The sequence below is a fragment of the Pezoporus wallicus genome, unplaced genomic scaffold (genome assembly GCF_028554395.1).
Source record: "Pezoporus wallicus isolate ANWC-B61680 ecotype Strahan unplaced genomic scaffold, APGP_CSIRO_Pwel_v1 scaffold_2696, whole genome shotgun sequence".
Classification (NCBI taxonomy): Eukaryota; Metazoa; Chordata; class Aves; order Psittaciformes; family Psittacidae; genus Pezoporus; species Pezoporus wallicus.
This window is the reverse complement of record NW_026637439.1, coordinates 1,619,306-1,637,138: the sequence shown is the minus strand read 5'-3', so window position 1 is coordinate 1,637,138 and position 17,833 is coordinate 1,619,306. Positions and strand designations below refer to the sequence as shown.

The 17,833-nt window shown below is 43.4% G+C and overlaps 3 protein-coding genes across 3 annotated transcripts; all 3 read left to right on the top strand.

The window, feature by feature from the left end:
* The first annotated feature begins 647 nt into the window (after positions 1-647).
* On the top strand, positions 648-4,314 carry CCNB1 (cyclin B1). Its single transcript, XM_057405515.1, is given in 10 exon segments — positions 648-806; positions 996-1,076; positions 1,078-1,132; positions 1,135-1,484; positions 1,693-1,875; positions 2,241-2,399; positions 2,791-3,027; positions 3,449-3,589; positions 3,840-3,950; positions 4,210-4,314. Coding segments are annotated over 10 exon segments (1,581 nt in total).
* Positions 4,315-6,251: 1,937 nt separating this feature from the next.
* On the top strand, positions 6,252-11,288 carry CENPH (centromere protein H). Its single transcript, XM_057405468.1, has 6 exons — positions 6,252-6,320; positions 6,983-7,039; positions 7,911-7,978; positions 8,266-8,313; positions 9,449-9,609; positions 11,172-11,288. Exons 2-6 carry the CDS (start codon positions 6,984-6,986, stop codon positions 11,253-11,255), a joined length of 417 nt encoding a protein of 138 aa, XP_057261451.1. The 5' UTR covers positions 6,252-6,320; position 6,983; the 3' UTR covers positions 11,256-11,288.
* A 794-nt stretch (positions 11,289-12,082) lies between these two features.
* On the top strand, positions 12,083-17,384 carry MRPS36 (mitochondrial ribosomal protein S36). The gene is made up of 4 exons (XM_057405467.1): positions 12,083-12,182; positions 12,971-13,034; positions 15,781-15,968; positions 17,222-17,384. The coding sequence occupies exons 1-4, from the start codon at positions 12,144-12,146 to the stop codon at positions 17,237-17,239; spliced, it is 309 nt and encodes a 102-aa protein (XP_057261450.1). The 5' UTR covers positions 12,083-12,143; the 3' UTR covers positions 17,240-17,384.
* Positions 17,385-17,833: the final 449 nt, after the last annotated feature.

The following is a 17,833-nucleotide window of genomic DNA, read 5'->3' as shown; positions in this document are numbered from 1 at the left end:
ATGTATTGCAGCTGTGCTGTAAGGGCAGGTTTTCAAATCACCGGTATGGGCCAACTGATGTACATGGTTAATAAATGCTGTGGTGGGGAGCATTCCAGGTAGTCAGTTGCTTGTGTGCAGACAGAGGCAACAGAACACTTTCAAAGACGAAGCAAAGATTTACAACAAACTGGCAGTAAGTGATCTATGTACATGTAATGAGGAAAGAATAAATGTAGTTTTCAATACCGGTTTATGCAGTGCACCTTGGCTTTTCTGGTTAAAACGTGAGGTGGGACGCACACAGCACGGCAAGAACCCTCCGGTATGAATGCCACGCTCTGGCTCGTCTCCGGGCAGTTGCCGGAGCCAGCCCAAGGCAGGACACCGAGAACTGTTCCGAGCCGCCTCCAGGCGCTCACCGCTGCACCCCGGGCGAGGAGGCCCCAACCTCGGCACAAGGACGCCCCCGTCCGCCCAGGCCGTAACACGGTGAACGCCGGTTTCCGCCGCCGGTAGCCACAAGAACGCGCTGAGGGAGGACCGCCGGCAGCCAATAAGAGGCGGCGGACGGGTTCTATAAATAGGCAGCGGCTAGCCAGCGCCTTGTTTTCGTGCTCAGCGCTGCGTCCATCGTTCTGCTCTCCGCTTCTCCCCGCTGCCCTAGGATGTCGCAGACGATTTCTTGGGTAAGGACAAGACCGGCCCAGCGGTACTCGGTTAGGTGGCTGGGTGCCTGCTCGCTCTCATGTGAGGGTGGCGGTCATCCGTGTCTTGCTGACACCTTCCCCTCCCTGCGCCCCGAAGCTCTGCGGGCTCGCGGGCAGGTGCGGGGCGCGCCGCGCCCTAGTTCCCTGTGAGCGGGGAGGGTGGAGGTGTGGGGCGCACGCTTCTCCTTAAGTACTCCCTCGGTCCTCCCGGGTTCCCCTTCAGCTCTCAGGAGCAGTAGCACTGCTCCCCGGAGTCACGTCTGTAGCCCTCCTGCTTCGTGGGTGTGAGCTCATGTACCCCTGCAGCCCCCCCCGCGGCTTTTCTCCGGACACACCTGTTTCAGGGTGGGGGCAGGTGGACAGCGCGGCGCGTGCACCATTCCCCCGATCCATCTCCCCCGACTCTCCGGCTTCGGGGGTGCAGCCGTGCAGTCCCTTTCCTCTCCCCCGTTCCCGCTGACCGCCCGGCCCCCTCTCTTCCCGCAGCACCCCCAGCAGCCAGGCGGAGACAGCGGGCTGCCGGTCCTCAGGAGATCCGCGGTGGCCGGCCCCAGTACGAGGCCGAGTTCCCGCACGGCGCTGGTGGACATCGGCAACCGCGTCACCGAGCCAAAGGCACAGGGGGCCACCAGAAATGCGGCGATCGGTGGAGGCGGCGGGGGGGAGCCGGACGGCAGACCCTTGCGCTCTAGTCCCAAGGCGAGCCACGTTACCAGGAGGAAGAGGAGAGCCGCTCCCAAGAAGGGGGCGCCGCCAACAGTGCCGGAGCCGAAGCCAGAACCCCATTCGCAACAGGTATGGCCCGAGGCGGTGCGCCCTCTGCCACGGCTGGGTATGCGGTGAGGCCGTGCTGAGCAGGGGCCCTCAGTCGTGCCCTCGGATAGAGGTCGTGAGCAGTTCAGTGCCTTGCTGGGTGTAGCTCACCCCACAGGAGCTTTCCTTTGCCCGGCCCGCAGTGGGCTGAGGGAAGTACTGCCTGGGCTGATCCTGAATTTCCTTGCAGCTGGAGTCTCATTCCCAAATCCCCATGGAAATACCTGCATGTGCACCATCAGATGATGTGATGCATCAGGCTTGTTCTCATGACTTGCTTCATGTGGAAAATGTAGTTGATGAAGATGATAACGACCCAGAGTACTTCCACGACTATGCGAAGGACATCTACCAGTATCTGAGAGAGCTTGAGGTTGGTAGAAGTAGATCAGAGCTCAGGGGGCATCTCCTGACACACTGAACCTGTCGTAGGTGTGGTTTGGAGCTGGTATTCACTTTCACCCATGAATTTTCCTGAGGCACTAGTAAGGGATATCCCAACTTAAAATGCAAGATTAAACTGAGCTGATTACATAAACACATACTGGTTGTTAGATAAATCAACTAGTAGTACTAATACCATGTTCTTTCTAGCCCATCTCTAGTAAACAAGGAAACCCTATGCCTGTAGGTTTTGCCTATACTGAGCTCTGATAAGCTGTAAGATGCCACAGAGGCTAGACATAGTAATGCTGTAGCTAAGTGACAAGATTTATTAACTCTATTCCTTCCACACAGGAAAATCGAACTATCAGACCCAAATACTTGACTGGGCAAGAAATCAATGGGAAAATGCGTGCTGTACTAATAGACTGGCTTGTGCAAGTACAGATAAGCTTCAAACTCCTTCAGGATACCTTGTACTTGTCAGTTGCCATCATAGATTGCTTCCTGCAGGTGAGTGTCTCTGCCATGTGTCAGGAAATTCCTTCTTCTGTAAGCAAAAGCACAGGCAGCACTGATCTGTAATACCATCATAGACATGTAACCCTTAACAAAATATAGCTGACCAACAAATGGCATTTGATGTTGAATTTTATGCACCACATAACCCCCTCAGCTGTGAAGAGGGATTTGATGTATCAAAACTGCTTCCTCTTTTACCTGATTTGATCTCAAAGCCTTCCAAAACCCCTGCAGATGACTGCAAGAGATGATGTACAGTTACTCTGTATATGCAAATATGAACATCCTGCCATTGAACTAATCTTACACAGGCTACATTGAAAAGCTGTGCTCTGAGCTCAGGCCTATGATTCATATAAATCTCTACTGCTTCTTCCTACAGGACAATACTGTTTCTAAGAAGATGCTGCAGCTGGTTGGTGTCACAGCTATGTTCATTGCCAGCAAATACGAAGAACAGCGTCCCTTGCATGCTGCAGACCTTGTCTATGTAACCAGTAACACTTATACAACCAGACAAATCATCCAGATGGAGCTTCAGATCCTGCAAGCCCTGAATTTTCATCTGAATTGTCCCCTAGCTTCACAATTCCTAAATATGGCTTTAGAAGTTGCAAAGGTAGAGCTGAGAACACATGTTGATATAAGCAGCATCTGGAAAATGCCATTTTCAATTGTGGCAGATTGTTTAAAAGGTTCAGAACTTGAGTATAACAAAAGTTTAGCAGCTAAGCCTGGTTAAGGCCTGTCTCCCATGTAGAAACAGGTCTTGCTTGCTTTCAGTCACATGAGCCTAACCCAGCCAAAATCGGAGTTAAAAAATCTGCCTGGTACTGCAGGTAACTGCTATTGAAAGGAGTGGTCTTAGACTAAGCAGCCTAATACAGCTCAGAACTGCTCTGCTATTAAGCCACTTAAGTCTCGAGTCCTTAGCTCTCAAAACGCTTGCTAAGGTAGTATTTCTTCCTGCTTGATTAAACAAAGGTTTGACAGGATGCTCTTGCCTCAGAGATAGCCAATATTCAACTCTCCTTCTGTAGGTAAACACAAGACAGCGTGTTCTGGCCGAATACCTGATGGAGTTGACCATTCTGGACTATGATATGGTTCACTTCCCTCCATCCAAGACTGCAGCAGCTGCTTCTTGTTTGTCTCTGAAACTTCTCAAGGGATGTGAGTGGGTAAGTTATGCTTGTCAGATCACCCAGTTTGGGACCTGCTCTCCATCTCCACCAGCTTAAAAGGCCAAGTATCCACCTTCTGCTTCCTTGTGGTATTTCAGCATTTGCTTGTCTCTCAGTGACTTGTTAAAAAGGGGCAGTAATTGTTAACCGTCCTCTGGCAGGCAGGAGACCAAAACTGCCCAAGAGAAGATAAACAGATAAATGGGTTGTTCTGGTAAGGTTGTCTAATGATTTCCCTTCCTTTCAGAGAGAAACTCTACAGTGCTACACATCTTACACTGAGAGTGACCTCCTCCCAGTTATGCAGCACATAGCAAAGAATGTAGTTCTTGCGAATAAGGCTACCACCAAGGAGAAAGTAAGAATCTCATGATGCAGGTGGGAATATGTGTGGTGCAGTTGGGGAGTATGTGTGGGGAATGTGTGGTGCTCTGAGGCTGGCTTAGCTGTGCTACTGCTCTCAGACTTCAACTGAAGCTCTTGCCAAAGTGGTGTGAGCCAGCCATGAACTGGGTGTGTGTGCCAGGATGGGTTTGGCTTGGCCATTAAAGGCTTGGGAAAGCTGGAATAGTGTAAATTTATGAACAGAGTAAACTGAATCAAAGTTACCTCTGCAGGCAATCAAGAAAAAATATGCTAGCTCTAAAACCATCAAGATAAGCACCATCGAACAGCTGAACTCACCTGTCATCTGGAATCTAGCCGAGTCTGTCAATAACTAAAAAGCTTTACCTCCCACACAAAGTCAGTGCCAACATTGTTTTTATAAACCCTTATTATGAATTTTGCTTATATTTTGGGATGTTTAATAAAGTATTTCATTTTCTTCTGTGTGGTTTTTATTTTGTAGTCGTACAGGTAACTCGCGCCTACCGCTGAGGCATTGAGGCTGTGAGCAGCGTTGGGGTGGGTGGGCCCTGGCGCGGCTGCAGAGGCCCATGTCTGATGTGGTGTCTGTACTAGTCGAGTGGCAGCGTAGCTCTGTTATCGCAGTATTTATTTACTGTAGTATACTTATGTTAATTGTGTGTAGCTTCCTGAAGGAGAAAACGGGTCCGAGGCTATTACCTGCTCTTTGCCTGCCCCCCCCCCGTCCCGTTTGTGCGCTGCTCCTCGACTCCGCTCCCGTTCTACCGAAGCACCCCCTTGTGGAGAGGGGAGGCGGGCGGAGAGCAGGCTCCTTCCCAGGGCCCGCCCGCCGCGCGCGGGCTGCTGGGTGTCCCTGCCCCGCGCAGCTTGAACGGAGTGCGGGGCAGTCATGGCGGCGGCGGAGCAACAGCAGCAGTCGCCGCCGCAGCAGCCGCCGGAGGATGAGCAGCAGGCCCTAGACGCGGTGGACGTGCTCTGTTTGCTTCGGTCAGTGCTGGGGGCCGGGTGGTGCTGCGGGGCCCCTTTGGCGCCCGCTGCTCGGGGCAGCGGCGCGGGGCCTGACCATTGTCCTTCTGCTGCAGCCTGAAGGACCAGATGAAGCAGCAGTTATTGGAGTGCAGCGCTGTAGCTGACGCCGGTGAGCTTCTCCCTGCGCTGGCTCCCTCCAGCAACCCCCTCTGCCCTCCCTGAACGTAACGTTGTAATAGACGTAAATGTTTTGAAGTTATCAAAAGTGTTCATTACAACAATGAAATGTTTTTCTTAACCGATTATCTGACTTCAGTTTCTAGACAGCTGTTGGAAACATGTTTAAATGCTTATAAAGCTGCCGTCCGGTTATTGCTCACTGCTCTTTCTCCCCTTCGGTTTCTACTTTCGGCTTCTCTGACATTCAGACAAGCGATGATTATTTAAGTGTGCCTAAGTGCTTGGCAGCAATACTGATTTAAGGCTTTTTTTCTTGTTCCTATCGTGTTTCCGTTGCCTGTATCTTCCACTGAACCAGCCAGGCTGCATAGATAGAGCAGTGCTGCCAACTAGCTTTGACATGTCTCAAAAGCGCTAAATGGAAATACAGTAAAGCCTAGTAATTTCTTACATATAGCTCACTAATAGTGGAAGAGATGATAAGGTGTGGAGGGAGAATTAAGAAATACTTTGTTAGTACAGTTGTCAGGCTGCTTTATGCTCTGTAGATTGCATTTAAAAATCTCTGTTGTGCCTTTTTTGTTAATGACATTCTGTCTTTGCAGGTAAAGCAGCTGACTCTTACGCTGGCAAGCAAAAGCCTGTGCAGATGTACGTCATTGGATAACTTAAAACTTTTGATGTATTTTAAATGAAGATAAGGGCTAAGAACTGAGTTTGGAGGTCCTCTCTAGCTACTGCTGTATAGTAAATCTCTGGATTAACCATCATTACTTTGCAGAAGTCTGGTGAAAATAAAGGAAATTATGGGGGAAGAAATATTTTGCTCAGTCTGATGATGTAGTTTTGTATCTGATGTGGCTTCTAAATTTGCAGTGCTCTTTACAGATGGCTAGAGTTCACTAATACAAGTTGAGCATGCTAAAATACTCCTAGCCTTAATAATTTGTGGTTTACAGGAAAAAATCTTTAGATACTTAGAGAGCAAGTTAAAGTTGTGACACTGCTTTTAGATTTTTTTGATATCTTCATAGTGTTTAGGATTCTGTTTTCTTGGGGAGGGGGGTGTTGTGTCGTTTTGTGTGTGTGTGTGTTTAGTTTTGGGTTGTTGGTTTTGTGGTTTTTTTTTCTTCAGTGTCATAGAAGATTATAAAAAAGACATTGAGAATGAAAAAGCCTCTTTCTGGAGCAAGACGTTAGCCTTGCAAAGGTAGAATTTTCTTCCTGTTTATTTGGAGGTTTTCTGTTTGTGCGTACACACATACATGTATACATAATTCTGATTAAAACAGGATTTCAAAGTGATGCAGGGTGTGGTACAAACACGAGTGACTTTTACTAACACTGAACTAGTAGGAATACAATTGGTGATACTGGGGGGAAAGGGGAGGAAGGAGGAATCAAGTTGAAATATGTAAACTCAGAGGTTTCTGCAAAACTGTGGAAGTCTGACTGTATGAGTCGGTAAACATATTTCTTGGCTGCATTTTACAAATGCTTATGAAAAGGTAGTTGATAGGATAAATATTACGTATCTCCTGTGTTGCATGGCTGTTCATTTGAATTCCCACCTTTGCCCAGTTTACCTTCTGCAGATTGTGGGATTAATGGTTTCTTAGTTTGTTTGCAAGAGAGAAGGGAGTTGCCACTCACCAGTAATCATAGATGAACCTTTTTTGTCCCGAGGATTAAGCCCCTTTATTTAAGAAGCATGATATTTAAAAGGTACTGAGAATTTTATATGTATAATTCCAATATTAAAGTAGCTATAAATGGAGCCTAGGAAATATATTTTCTGTTACTTGTCTCAGTCTGTTTCTCCCAGTTTCATGTAAGTTCTCATCAGTTTTATTTTTTCTCCATGCTATGCAGGATGCAGGTTATGGCTGCCCTGAGAGACAAAATGAAGCAAAATGATAATGACTCACAGTAAGGTGTTCTTGGGAAAAGGATGGCTGGAAAGGAATGGTCTTTACAGAGTTTTCTCTGATACATTTCTGCATTACTGCATTGTACCTTTTTTAAAAAGCAAGCTTCTTTCTTCTAGTTCTGACTGAATGATATACCGTCCACCTTCTGGCTGGAATCTGCATGATCAGGACTCTTACACCCAGGGTGGATTTACATCTGAACTAACCAATCTTTGATTACAGAGATCATAATTTTTTATTTACTAGTGAGAACTGTTTGTAGTGAAGAATTTTTTTGCCTTTAATACATGAGTTATCTACATTTATAATAGCTGAGCACATATTACAGGCTTGTAACAGGGCCTTGGCGCTGCTTTCCTGCCTTCATTATTTCATTAATTTGTTGTGTAGAAGTTGAATGTCCTTGAAAAAGGACAGAAAGTTTTGAACATGTTTAGAATCAGCTTTTAATTTCCTGCCCAATATGAACAGGTGAACACATCTGAAGCGTAATATAAGAAATTTAACTTCTGTCAGAAATGCAGCTGAAAACATTGCATCATCATGATGTCCCTGCCCCATGCCAGAATTCAAGAGCTTCAATTAGCCATTCTCAAGTGGTTAGGCTTCTGTGATGCCTTTCAAGCTTTGTGATTTGAAATGTTAGACAGACTTAACTGAAACTGAGAAACTGAGGGAAATTAAGGAGGCTGTTTGGCTCCTACAACAATACTTAGTATAATTACTGTTAAAAAAAAAAAAATGCAGTTTGGTGTGGGGGGGGAGGGGATTGGGGATTTTTTTTGTTTAATCCAAATAACCTTGATTAAAACATTTATGCTGTTGACTCATTAATACTCTTAATGTATGCAACTGTGTTCCTTCCTTAGACTGATGCTGGAAACTCTGCAAGACATAGTAAGGCTCAGCGAGGCAGTAGCTGTATGTCAGCAGGTAAGTGGCAGTCATAGCTTCTATTGCAGTTGTTCAGGTCAACATGATAGGCACAAACGCAGTTTGAAAGTATTTAGATTTTACAAGTCCTTTGCAGCTAAATGTGTGGCCCAAAAGGTGCAGTGCCTACTGGTGTTAAAATCACTGAATTTATTACTTAAAGTGAGTATGTAAGAAAGTCTGTTTCTAGAGCTGCCCTTAACTGCTTTTGTGATTGGAGTTAGCATTTTTCAAAATATTTTGGAGCCAGGAGTCTAAGAAATATTTTTTTTTTTCCTTTTTTCCAGCAAGTACGTGAAAAGGAACAGAAAGTGGCTGACATTCAAAAGGAAAGACTTTGTAAGCATGTTAGCTATACTGACTTTGTTTGAATGTACAGTTCATGTTTTAAGGTTCTTGTAGCAGTATTAATTTACATCTGAAGTAACTACCAGATGCTCAATACAGTTATAAAACTTCTGAAAAGAGCAGGAAGTACTGCAAAAATGAGCTGCAGTGTTGTCTACTTGAGCATGAGACTGACCATTAGAATGGGAGACACGAAAAGATTCTCAAAGAATGTGGTGGTGTTTTATTATTAGTGTAAGCTCCCCAGAAAATTACACATCATCTAGTAATTTAAATCAATATCTAAAGTACCTTTTTTTGGCAGATTGCACCTTTATGAAATGTTTGCAGAATAGGGGATGGGATTTACTTGCAAAGAATCTTTGTATGTATGTTGGTATTCAGTAGGCTTGTTAGAGTGAGTCAAATTTAGGTCAGCCTTCGGAATCTATTTTCTTGAGTGAACCTACTGTCACATGACCAGGTTTGCCAACAGTTTTAACAGTCACTGTGTTTCATGCATACAAAGTGGTGTGTATGTTGACAGTAATGAAATTAATGCAAGGAAGTATCTATCTTTTTCGAAAAAGTGAACGCCCCTAATATCTTCAGAAATAAGGGGAGGAATGCTGTGTCAGCATTCTTCCAATGTAAGAACTGCCTCTAAATAGCTTTATTCAGTCTATTTTTTAGCCTGGCTTCCTATAGAACACTGGTAATATTCACTGATGTGGTACACATACCTCTTGTACAACTTTAGAATTTGTTTCCAGTCAAATCTGAAAAAGGGGGAAAGATCTTAAACATCTGACAATGAAAATTGTGACAACTGTAGGTGAGATGTAGAACAGATACTCGAATTACAGTCTGCGTCTGATGAAAATAAGAGACAGTGTACAAAGTACTTTCTGTTTTGCTAGCAGCCAGGGAAACAATGAATGTGCTTTGATACCAGGTACCCACAGGACATACTGCCTCTTGTGTGAAAGGAATATCTTGATATATACTGTGGGAAGGGATGGAGTGTGAGGTTAAGGGTATTGCAGTGGGAGTGCCTTAGATGTTTTGTGAGATAAAAAGCAGATCTTTAGTTCTGCTGATCATCTTACTATTCTTTAACACTTCATTTTCCTCATAATGGAAAAAGTACTAAAAAAAGTCGGAAGACAGAAACTAATGGAAATCCATGACATGATGAACAAACTAAAGGAGAAACAAACAACTGGGGAGGTGAAAGTGCTGGAGGAGATGCGTATTGCCTACCAGAAAGAGAGAAAGATTACTTCAGTAATTCAAAATGTATTGCAGGTAAGGTGTTTCAGCTTTTAAAAGCCAGAGTGCAGTTTTGCAATAATAACAATAATATAGTGTCTAGTAAACGTAACTTTGGGCAACGTTCTGTTTTCTAATGACTTTAACAATAGTAATGGAAAAACAGCTATATGAAAGGAAAACTGAATAAATCTTTATTGCTTTAAAGGTTGCAAGCATGAAATTGTCAGTTTTTTTTTAATATTTATGGAATTTCAAGACAGTCTATCAATCTGTCTTACTCTTTTTATTCCCTTAAAGGTATAAAAACAATGCATTTTCTCAAAGAATGTCTGTTAAAGCAGTGGCTGTATTTCCTTATGCTGAAAGTCAAAAGTCACCCCTACACCCCCCCAAATCAGTTCCCCTATCTCATGGTTAGGAAAAATAAGTAGGTCTTAATCCCATGATACCACTGAGCCAGGCTGCTGCTCTGCACTTTGCCCTTCTGACCAGCTGTGCTTTCTCTGTGTTGCCCACTGAAGCCTTGTGAAAGCCTTGGCCTGCACCCATGGCCCATCTCCAGTAACTTTCTGTCTTTTGGTTACCCATTTGGTATCAGATGCTGCAGACTAGCCTGAATCTATGTAGCTGGCTGGCAGGTCATCTGGAGTGTGAAGACAAAGCGAGGAAGAAAAGCTCATGGTTTGGTATAGGGTGAAGGGGCCTCTGGAGCATCCTGTGCTCAGAGGGGCACTTCAGTAAAGGTCACATATGCTGTGCTGCAGCCAGGAACTGTGCCTCTCACTGTGTGATTTGTCCTGGCTTCCTTTGCCTAGCCACATGGATTAGTGACCTAGGTACAAAGATGGGAGGCACACTTAATTTACACAGTAAATTGTAACTGCTCTCGAGTTTTATCTGCAAACAGGCTATGAAATCCCAGTTCAGCATGTACAAAGTTTATTTAAAAAAAATGGGGAAGGGAGAGGACAGAGTGGGGGGCTTCAGGTAAAGACAGGATATAATCACACTGTGAATTTGATGATCAGAAGAATTTCAAAGACAGAAAAGCGAGTTGCATGGTTTTGTGTTGCATGCCATCTACTACTAGCTTGCATTGATAACAAGGTTAGATCTCATATTGAGAACAAGAAATTAAACATTTTAGTGGGGTTTAGATTAGATCTCCGGGTTTTGTATTCCTGAGATCTTCCGAGCCATAAGTAGAGCAAATCTTCTATTGGTTAACTTTAATAATTCCCTTTTTCAGTCCAGAATGGCAGGGTGAGAATGTCAACTGTGGTATCTTAAGTTTGAGGCAAACTTTATGTGTTAAAAAACAAATCCTCTAAATTCCTATGTTAAAAATAGGGATAGTGTGCAAGCATCTCTGGGGAGTTCAAAGCACCACTTATTTTTTTACCTATGCATTGGCAACAGGATCTGAATTACTTTTCTTCTTTGTCCCATCCCACCTACTTCAAATACTGCTGTGAATTTAAAGGGCTTCCAAATTAAAAATTGAAAACCGGACAGATTTTGAGAGAATTTAGTGGGAATAATATTTTTCATGATTTTTGTTTGTTTTTTTTTTAACCAAACTTCCTTTCTTACAGTGCATCATACTTGGAAGCAGAGTTAACTGGGCAGAAGATCCATCTTTAAAGGCAGTTGTTCTACAGCTTGAAAAAAAAATCTGAGTTGGGAGAGGTGGTCTTTAATTTTTTTCATATAGTGTACATACTCACTCTCCTGAATTTAATAAATTAATACACATTATGAAAACACAATTTGACCTTTCTGGGGGTGTCTGTTCACTGAAGAGACTGAGAATGTAGTCACACAATTCTTTGAAGTGAAATTTAGTTCCTGGTATACAGTAAATGTTTGAACAGGAGCCATGGCTTATGAAACTATCTGAAAAGACCACTTATAGCTATACTCTCCCAAGTTAAAAAGAAGAATTGATACATTTCAAGGTTTTATGTAAAATTCAGCTTAACCCAAGCCCTGTGTGGAGTCCAAACTGGAAGATCTTTGGGGTTTATTTTCTTTTTTTTGTATTATTAAAGCATTAATGAAGTGTTTAAATTTTTATGTATGCTCAATTTTACAGTGAACGTTTTCTGCCCGTAGTAATCTGTTGTGCCTGTGCTATGTGCTGCTTAGTTACAGCCCAGTTGTCCAGCACTGGATACAATCCGTGCCTGCCATCCCACATAGCAAAATATGTGAATGCTAGGCAAACTGCAGGCAAAGGGATGACTTTGTCTTAAGCGCTATTTTAAATTGACTTTTTCACTTAATAACCCACATCTTTGTTTTATGCTTGACAAACTGAGCACATCATCGCACGTAATGTTAAAAGACTGTCGCTTTTAACTTCGCAAGTGATTTTTACGTTTTCGGGGGATGGGCGGGACGTGTTCTCACCCAATAAAGACAACACGCTGTTTTCGTCAAGGCTGTGCGGTGGGTTTTGCTGGGTACCTCGCCACAGGCGTACGCCCGCCCACAGGCCGGCTGTGGGAGGGGCCCGGCGCTGCTTCTCAGAAGCCGGCGGCGGGGCGCCGTGGCGAGGGGTCGTCATGGGCAGTAAGATGGCGGCCGCAGCCAGGGTTGTTCAGGTAGCAGCGCTCGCTAACGGGGACCGCGGAAGGGGTGGTTGGGGCCGGAAGCCCATCTCCGCTCTGAGGTGGGCCTCGTTTCGTGTGTTGCCCCGAGGCCTGCGGCGGCCGGCGCCTGAGGAGTCTCAGGGAGGCTGGTGCCCTTGGCGCGGGGGAGGAGACGCGCGGCAGGGCCCGCTAGTTGTTGGTGCTGGGTTGTGTTTCCGAAGGCTGCTGTGGAGCAGCCGGCACCATCTGGTGCGGTGTGCAGGAGGGGAGGGGGCTAGCCGGCAGCGCCTTTCTAAGCCATCCTTTTTCAAGGTGAAGGTGAGACGTGGAGTGTTCTTGAGAAGACATGTTTTAAGAATAAGCAGTGTGGCTTCGGCTACAAGCTTTGTAATTTATAGGTTTGTTTTTTTTTTTTAATGGAGGTAGTCAGTTTTGTCCAGCCAGCTGAACAAGCATACGGGCAGAGCACAGCTAGTAAGTCCATGTGTTAAAAGTTCTAATTTGTGTGTCCGCGGTAGCAGTTCTTGCGCACACACATATAGACTGCAGTGAGAAAAGGAAGAGAATGCTTGTTCCTGCTCTGGATATTAGGGCGGAGGAGTACCTTTAAAATTGACACTTCTCCTGGAGTAAATACAGAATTTAAATAGGTAGCAAGTGTATCAGTGGTGGTGCAGAAAGCAGCAGGATAGAAGTGGTTGTTTAATACATTGTATGTTCCATTTTACTTTTGTGGAGGTAATGTGTTCTAGAAATATATTTTACTCTCGCTGTTTCTCCCATACCTTGCCTTGTTCCAGGTAGTAAAGCCACATACTCCGTTAATTAAGTTCCCTGACAGATTGAGTGGTCCCAGACCTAAAAGTAAGTATTTCAACTGTAGGTCCGATCTGCACCTCATTTATTTTTTTTTGCATTAACTGTTTTATTTAAGAATTGGCACACAATTTTTCTGTTTCAGCAATGCAAGTCAACTGATTTGAAGCAGTTTCTGAAAAGTGGTTGTTTTAGTTGAAGGTAGCTCTTTGACTCTTCAGACTATACGTGGGAATACACATAATACATGCATGACTTTATTTCTTGGTCAAGGCAGATTCAGGAAGAATCCCATTTTTCCAAATACTAATATTTGCCTGAAATGATTATGCCCAAGTCAGTTTGTATTTGCAGAAATTATGTTGCATTTTCCTCATCTTTTCTAGTCAGGGTGTGTGCTGTCTGCAGTATTTAAAACCGTGATTATAGCCATATATTTTAAAAAGTATTTCCTTGTGCTACTAATTAATGCTGAGAAAAAAAAAAATTGCAATCTTTGACATTATTTTTTATGCCTCCATCTATGTTGATATTTACAGGATTCCAAATACTGTTATATTTAAACATCAAAGTTACATGAGCGATAATTTGGTTTAATACTCCTTTTCAGTCAGCAAAGCATTTGAAACTAAAGTAGGAGGCATCTGAAGGAGCCTCTTTTATACAGAACCTCTCACTTCTGTATAAATGGTACCACACCACAATACTTGCCAAAGCATTATCGCATTTGTGACTTAGCTTATTCATTAACATTCCAAAATATCTACAGTGCACATCAAAACCCTCCAGGAACTGTTTTCTGCAATAGCTTTGTCAGAATTCTGTATGTTGTGCATAGTTCAGCCAAATACAGCACCTCTCATGCCAATGAACTGCTGTCTCAAGAGGCTTGAAAACGTGCTGCTTACCTCCTGTTTATGTCTGCATCAGAAGATTTTTGGGGCTATATCTTTTAAGTATGTTAGACTTTTCTACCTTAACCACGTTCTGTCATCTCACTGGTAAATTGCAGTCTACCTCATTTTGCTTGAATGCTGTAGCAATGACTGCATTTCAGTGTACCAGGCTGTTCCTTCTGCATAGCCAAACAGAGCTTTGCAGGTAGAGCTTGAACATTTAGGGCCTGGGTGCTTGAAAGGCCAACAGAATTGTTACTGTGTTACTCCTGCAACATGATGACCTCAAACAGAGAACAGGAAGATGTAGTAGTGACTGTGTTCGAGCTAAAGCAACAGTCTGGTACTGCTGAGACTTGTCCTCTGATGTTTTTAATTGGCTAATGCATGTACTCCAACTGCACTTCAGACTGAAACATACAATAGTGGAAAATCCTTGGCAAATCTCTAGACATTTTTGTGGTGTGTGGAACAATTTTGGAGAAGCTGTTTCTTGGGTTTTTTCTTACATAAGGTGTGCTATTTCTTGAAACAAAAATACTTTGCCCTTGTTCAAAGTGTGCTCCTTCTGATGGGCTTTCATCTGCCGTGCTTTTTGGGACCTTCCATTGTTCCTCAACCACCTGATCAACTTGGGATCTTCAGATACAGTCCTCTGACAGAGAACTTCTGAATATGCCTTTCAGGGGTGACTTTTTTTTGTCTTTATTTTAAACCAGTAGTGGTTCAATCACATAGCCACAGGTGTTTGATGCCCCAATCCTGCCATTGACTCAAGCCCACTATGGCTAAAACTGTCTCCTCTCGTGTCCTCACTCGCCTTGTTAGAGACAGGAGGGATTGAGGCAGGCAGCACTATGGTATTTTAACTCCTTGCATTCTCTGACTCACCTAGTCTTGATGCTGCATATAGTTATATAGGCCCACCTTCCCAGTTGTTTAGATGTTGCATTTGTCTGGCTCATTTTTCAGGAGTACTGAGAGGTCTCCCCATGGAAGCTTTCTACTTTATCAGGTGTTTTAACCTTACATATACACCTCTGGGTGTTTATGAAGTAAGCATACTGCTGTGAGACTCCATCCTGAGAGGTGGGGTAGTTGCATATTTCTGCATTACAGTCAACCATGGTGGGACAGACCTAAGGTTTCTGGTGCTGACTTGGACAGTGCTGCCCTTTTATCATCTCTTCTCCTATCTTCAAAATCAAGACAACTTCTTTAATGTGAATTCCCGAAGCCTAGCTCCTAGCCCTCACCTGTGCTGTGCTTTATGTACTTCTTGGTCTCTGCATTCATTAACACTGATTGTTGATAATCTGGTATTTCGTGGTCATTCTACACATCATTAACAAAATCTGATAGGATGTCATTTTTTATGTTAGAAAAGGGTACAACACCGCATTGCATGTTGTGGTATGTTGTGGTTGTGAGCTTCATCTCTTTTTTACAAAAAGATAAAGCTCACAACTCGCTACCTTTATTTCAGTCATCTGACTTTACAGTCGCAGTAAACAAAAAGCATAATCTCACTGGATCTTAGTTATTTATCTTGGTTATCTTTCTACCTAGCTGCCTCCACACACTTTATGTTTTTTTGATAAGTACAGCTTCCCAGTGAAGAAGCCTGTTAGGATATATGCTGATTTTATCTTCTATTCCTGAATCGGTATTTCTGCCACTTGAATATGCTTTCTCCTACTGTCAGACTTTTTTCACTATGCTCTTGATACATATAACAAAAATAAAAACATGCTGTGAGAAGTAGAATGTTTAAATCTTTTAAGTATTTGTTACAAAGAAGGTAACTGTTAATAACTGGTAATTTTTATTTGCTGCCCATTAATTAATTTTACAGTGTTGTTATATTTCTGTAAATGGTTTTGCAATTTGGGTTTCAGTACAGGAATCCTCACCAGCAAGTGTGCCATCTGTTCATGCTTCAAAAGCACAGGAGTCTCTAGGAGGCAGAGCGTCGCCGTCTGTTAGTAGAGTACAAGGTACACCAGACACTTACGAGTTAGTAAGAACCTTACCTCAGAAATACAGAAGGAAACTTATGACAGATGAAGAGATTGGCTATATTCAAGTAAGTTTCATTTATTAGTGTGTGTTGTCTGTACATATGTAGCGTTTAGGTTCCTTCTGCACCTTTCTCAAAGTTTCAGATATTTTACTACCTCGTAATTCTTTCTGTGTGTGTGCTCTGAGCTTTCATGGCTTTGATGCACAATACCCAACCTGCAAATTCTTAGTACAGAAGGTACCCAATTTTCACTAATTAGTAGCTTGTGTATTGCTGAGTAGAGAAATATAGACATAAAACAGACATGCAGATACCTGGTGATAGTCAGAGCCTGCATTAATCACCCTCACTGCAGCTTTTTTGCAGCAGCTGTTTTGTGTGTAATTTGAATGTGCTGAATGGGAGGACAGGAGTCCATACTTAAGCCAGTGAAGGTTTTAAGTCCAGAATACTTCTCAAACTATTTTTTATGAGTTGTTAGTAAGTTAACTCTTGTATTTCTAGTAGTGGAAGCATTTCATTAAATTTGATATGGATATTTTCTGCAATATTTGCAAATAAGGTATCATACATGAAAGGCAAGAAAACCTGCTCTGTAACAGTTCTCTACTGCAAATACTGATGCTTAAAAAGGGAGAATGCACAAAATATGAAAAAATTGTGAGACGGTTGTGAGTTTGATGTGAGAAGCAGCTTGCCATAGCTTTGTTAAATGATAAAGACGCCCTCAGTGTAACCATGTTAGTAAGTTAAAAGTCAGTTTTCCCATGTGTTTGTGGGTAGAGTATGATAATTAGAAATTAGTTGCTTCCCATAGCAATACACTCCTTGACCTCTAGCATAAATTTTCGAACAGTGAGATAGATCATAAAATAATTTTTTGGGGAAAATATGAATGGAATACCTCTCTGATTTCTCATAAAGATTGTAATGGCTGACTTTCGCTTTGGTTTTACTTTGGAATAATTTTAGTTTGGAAAATAATTTTAAAAGTTATGTTTATTACTGCTGTGATCGCCAGACCTTTCTAAAGCGAGTCAAAGACAGGTTTCTTCAGAGAAGAAGTGGATGCAGCTGTAATTGTAGGTTGCACGTGCTGATCTTTTTGTATCCTCCCCTGAGAAAAAATGAGGTGTTAGCAGCAGATGCAGGTATTTGACACTCTGCACATGTTCTTATGTAGATTAAAAATCGATACATACACCAGAAGTTAAAACCAGAACACTGTGTGTTAGGCTGTAACAGTGTGAAAAGATTTTACCTCCATTTCCCTTTCTTTTAGTGGAATATATTTAACTCTTGCTTTTCTTTTACAGCGTGGAGGTCCAGAATAAGTATGGAAGATAGTTCACAAGCCATTGTTGGAGAGTGAAGTGTCGTATTCACAATAAAGATATTTCCTTTAAGATTAAAAATGATTGTATACCAATAGCTTTAATACACTCTCATAAAGCAGGTGAGAAGGCTGACACAATACACGATATTAATTTGTGATTGAGGAGGGTTTTCTGTTGATGGCTAACTAGCATTGACTAGATGTCCACACCGTTAAAATGTTTCCTAATTAGCCATTTGCACACTTGACCATATAACTAAGGCATTCTATTTTGCCACGTCAGAAGATTGGGACGTTTCATGAGGAACGACTCTGGGGGCAGGGAGGGAACGCTGCAGTGTTCTGAGGGGTGGCTGAGCCATTGCGCAGGTCTCGGCAGTGACCAAGCATGAGGCCTGGGCTTGGGAGCACAGTGAAACCGGGGTGCTCCGGCACGGCGGGGGTTTCTGGCCCCTCCAGAGGACGCTGTTACGGGTGTGCAGCGCACAGCCCGCTAGTCGTCTGTGTCTGGGTGGCGTTCGGGCCCCCACTGCTCCCGGGGGGCAGGCGGGGCCGGCAGCAGCTGGAGCCTACTTCCGGCAGCGCTGAGTGC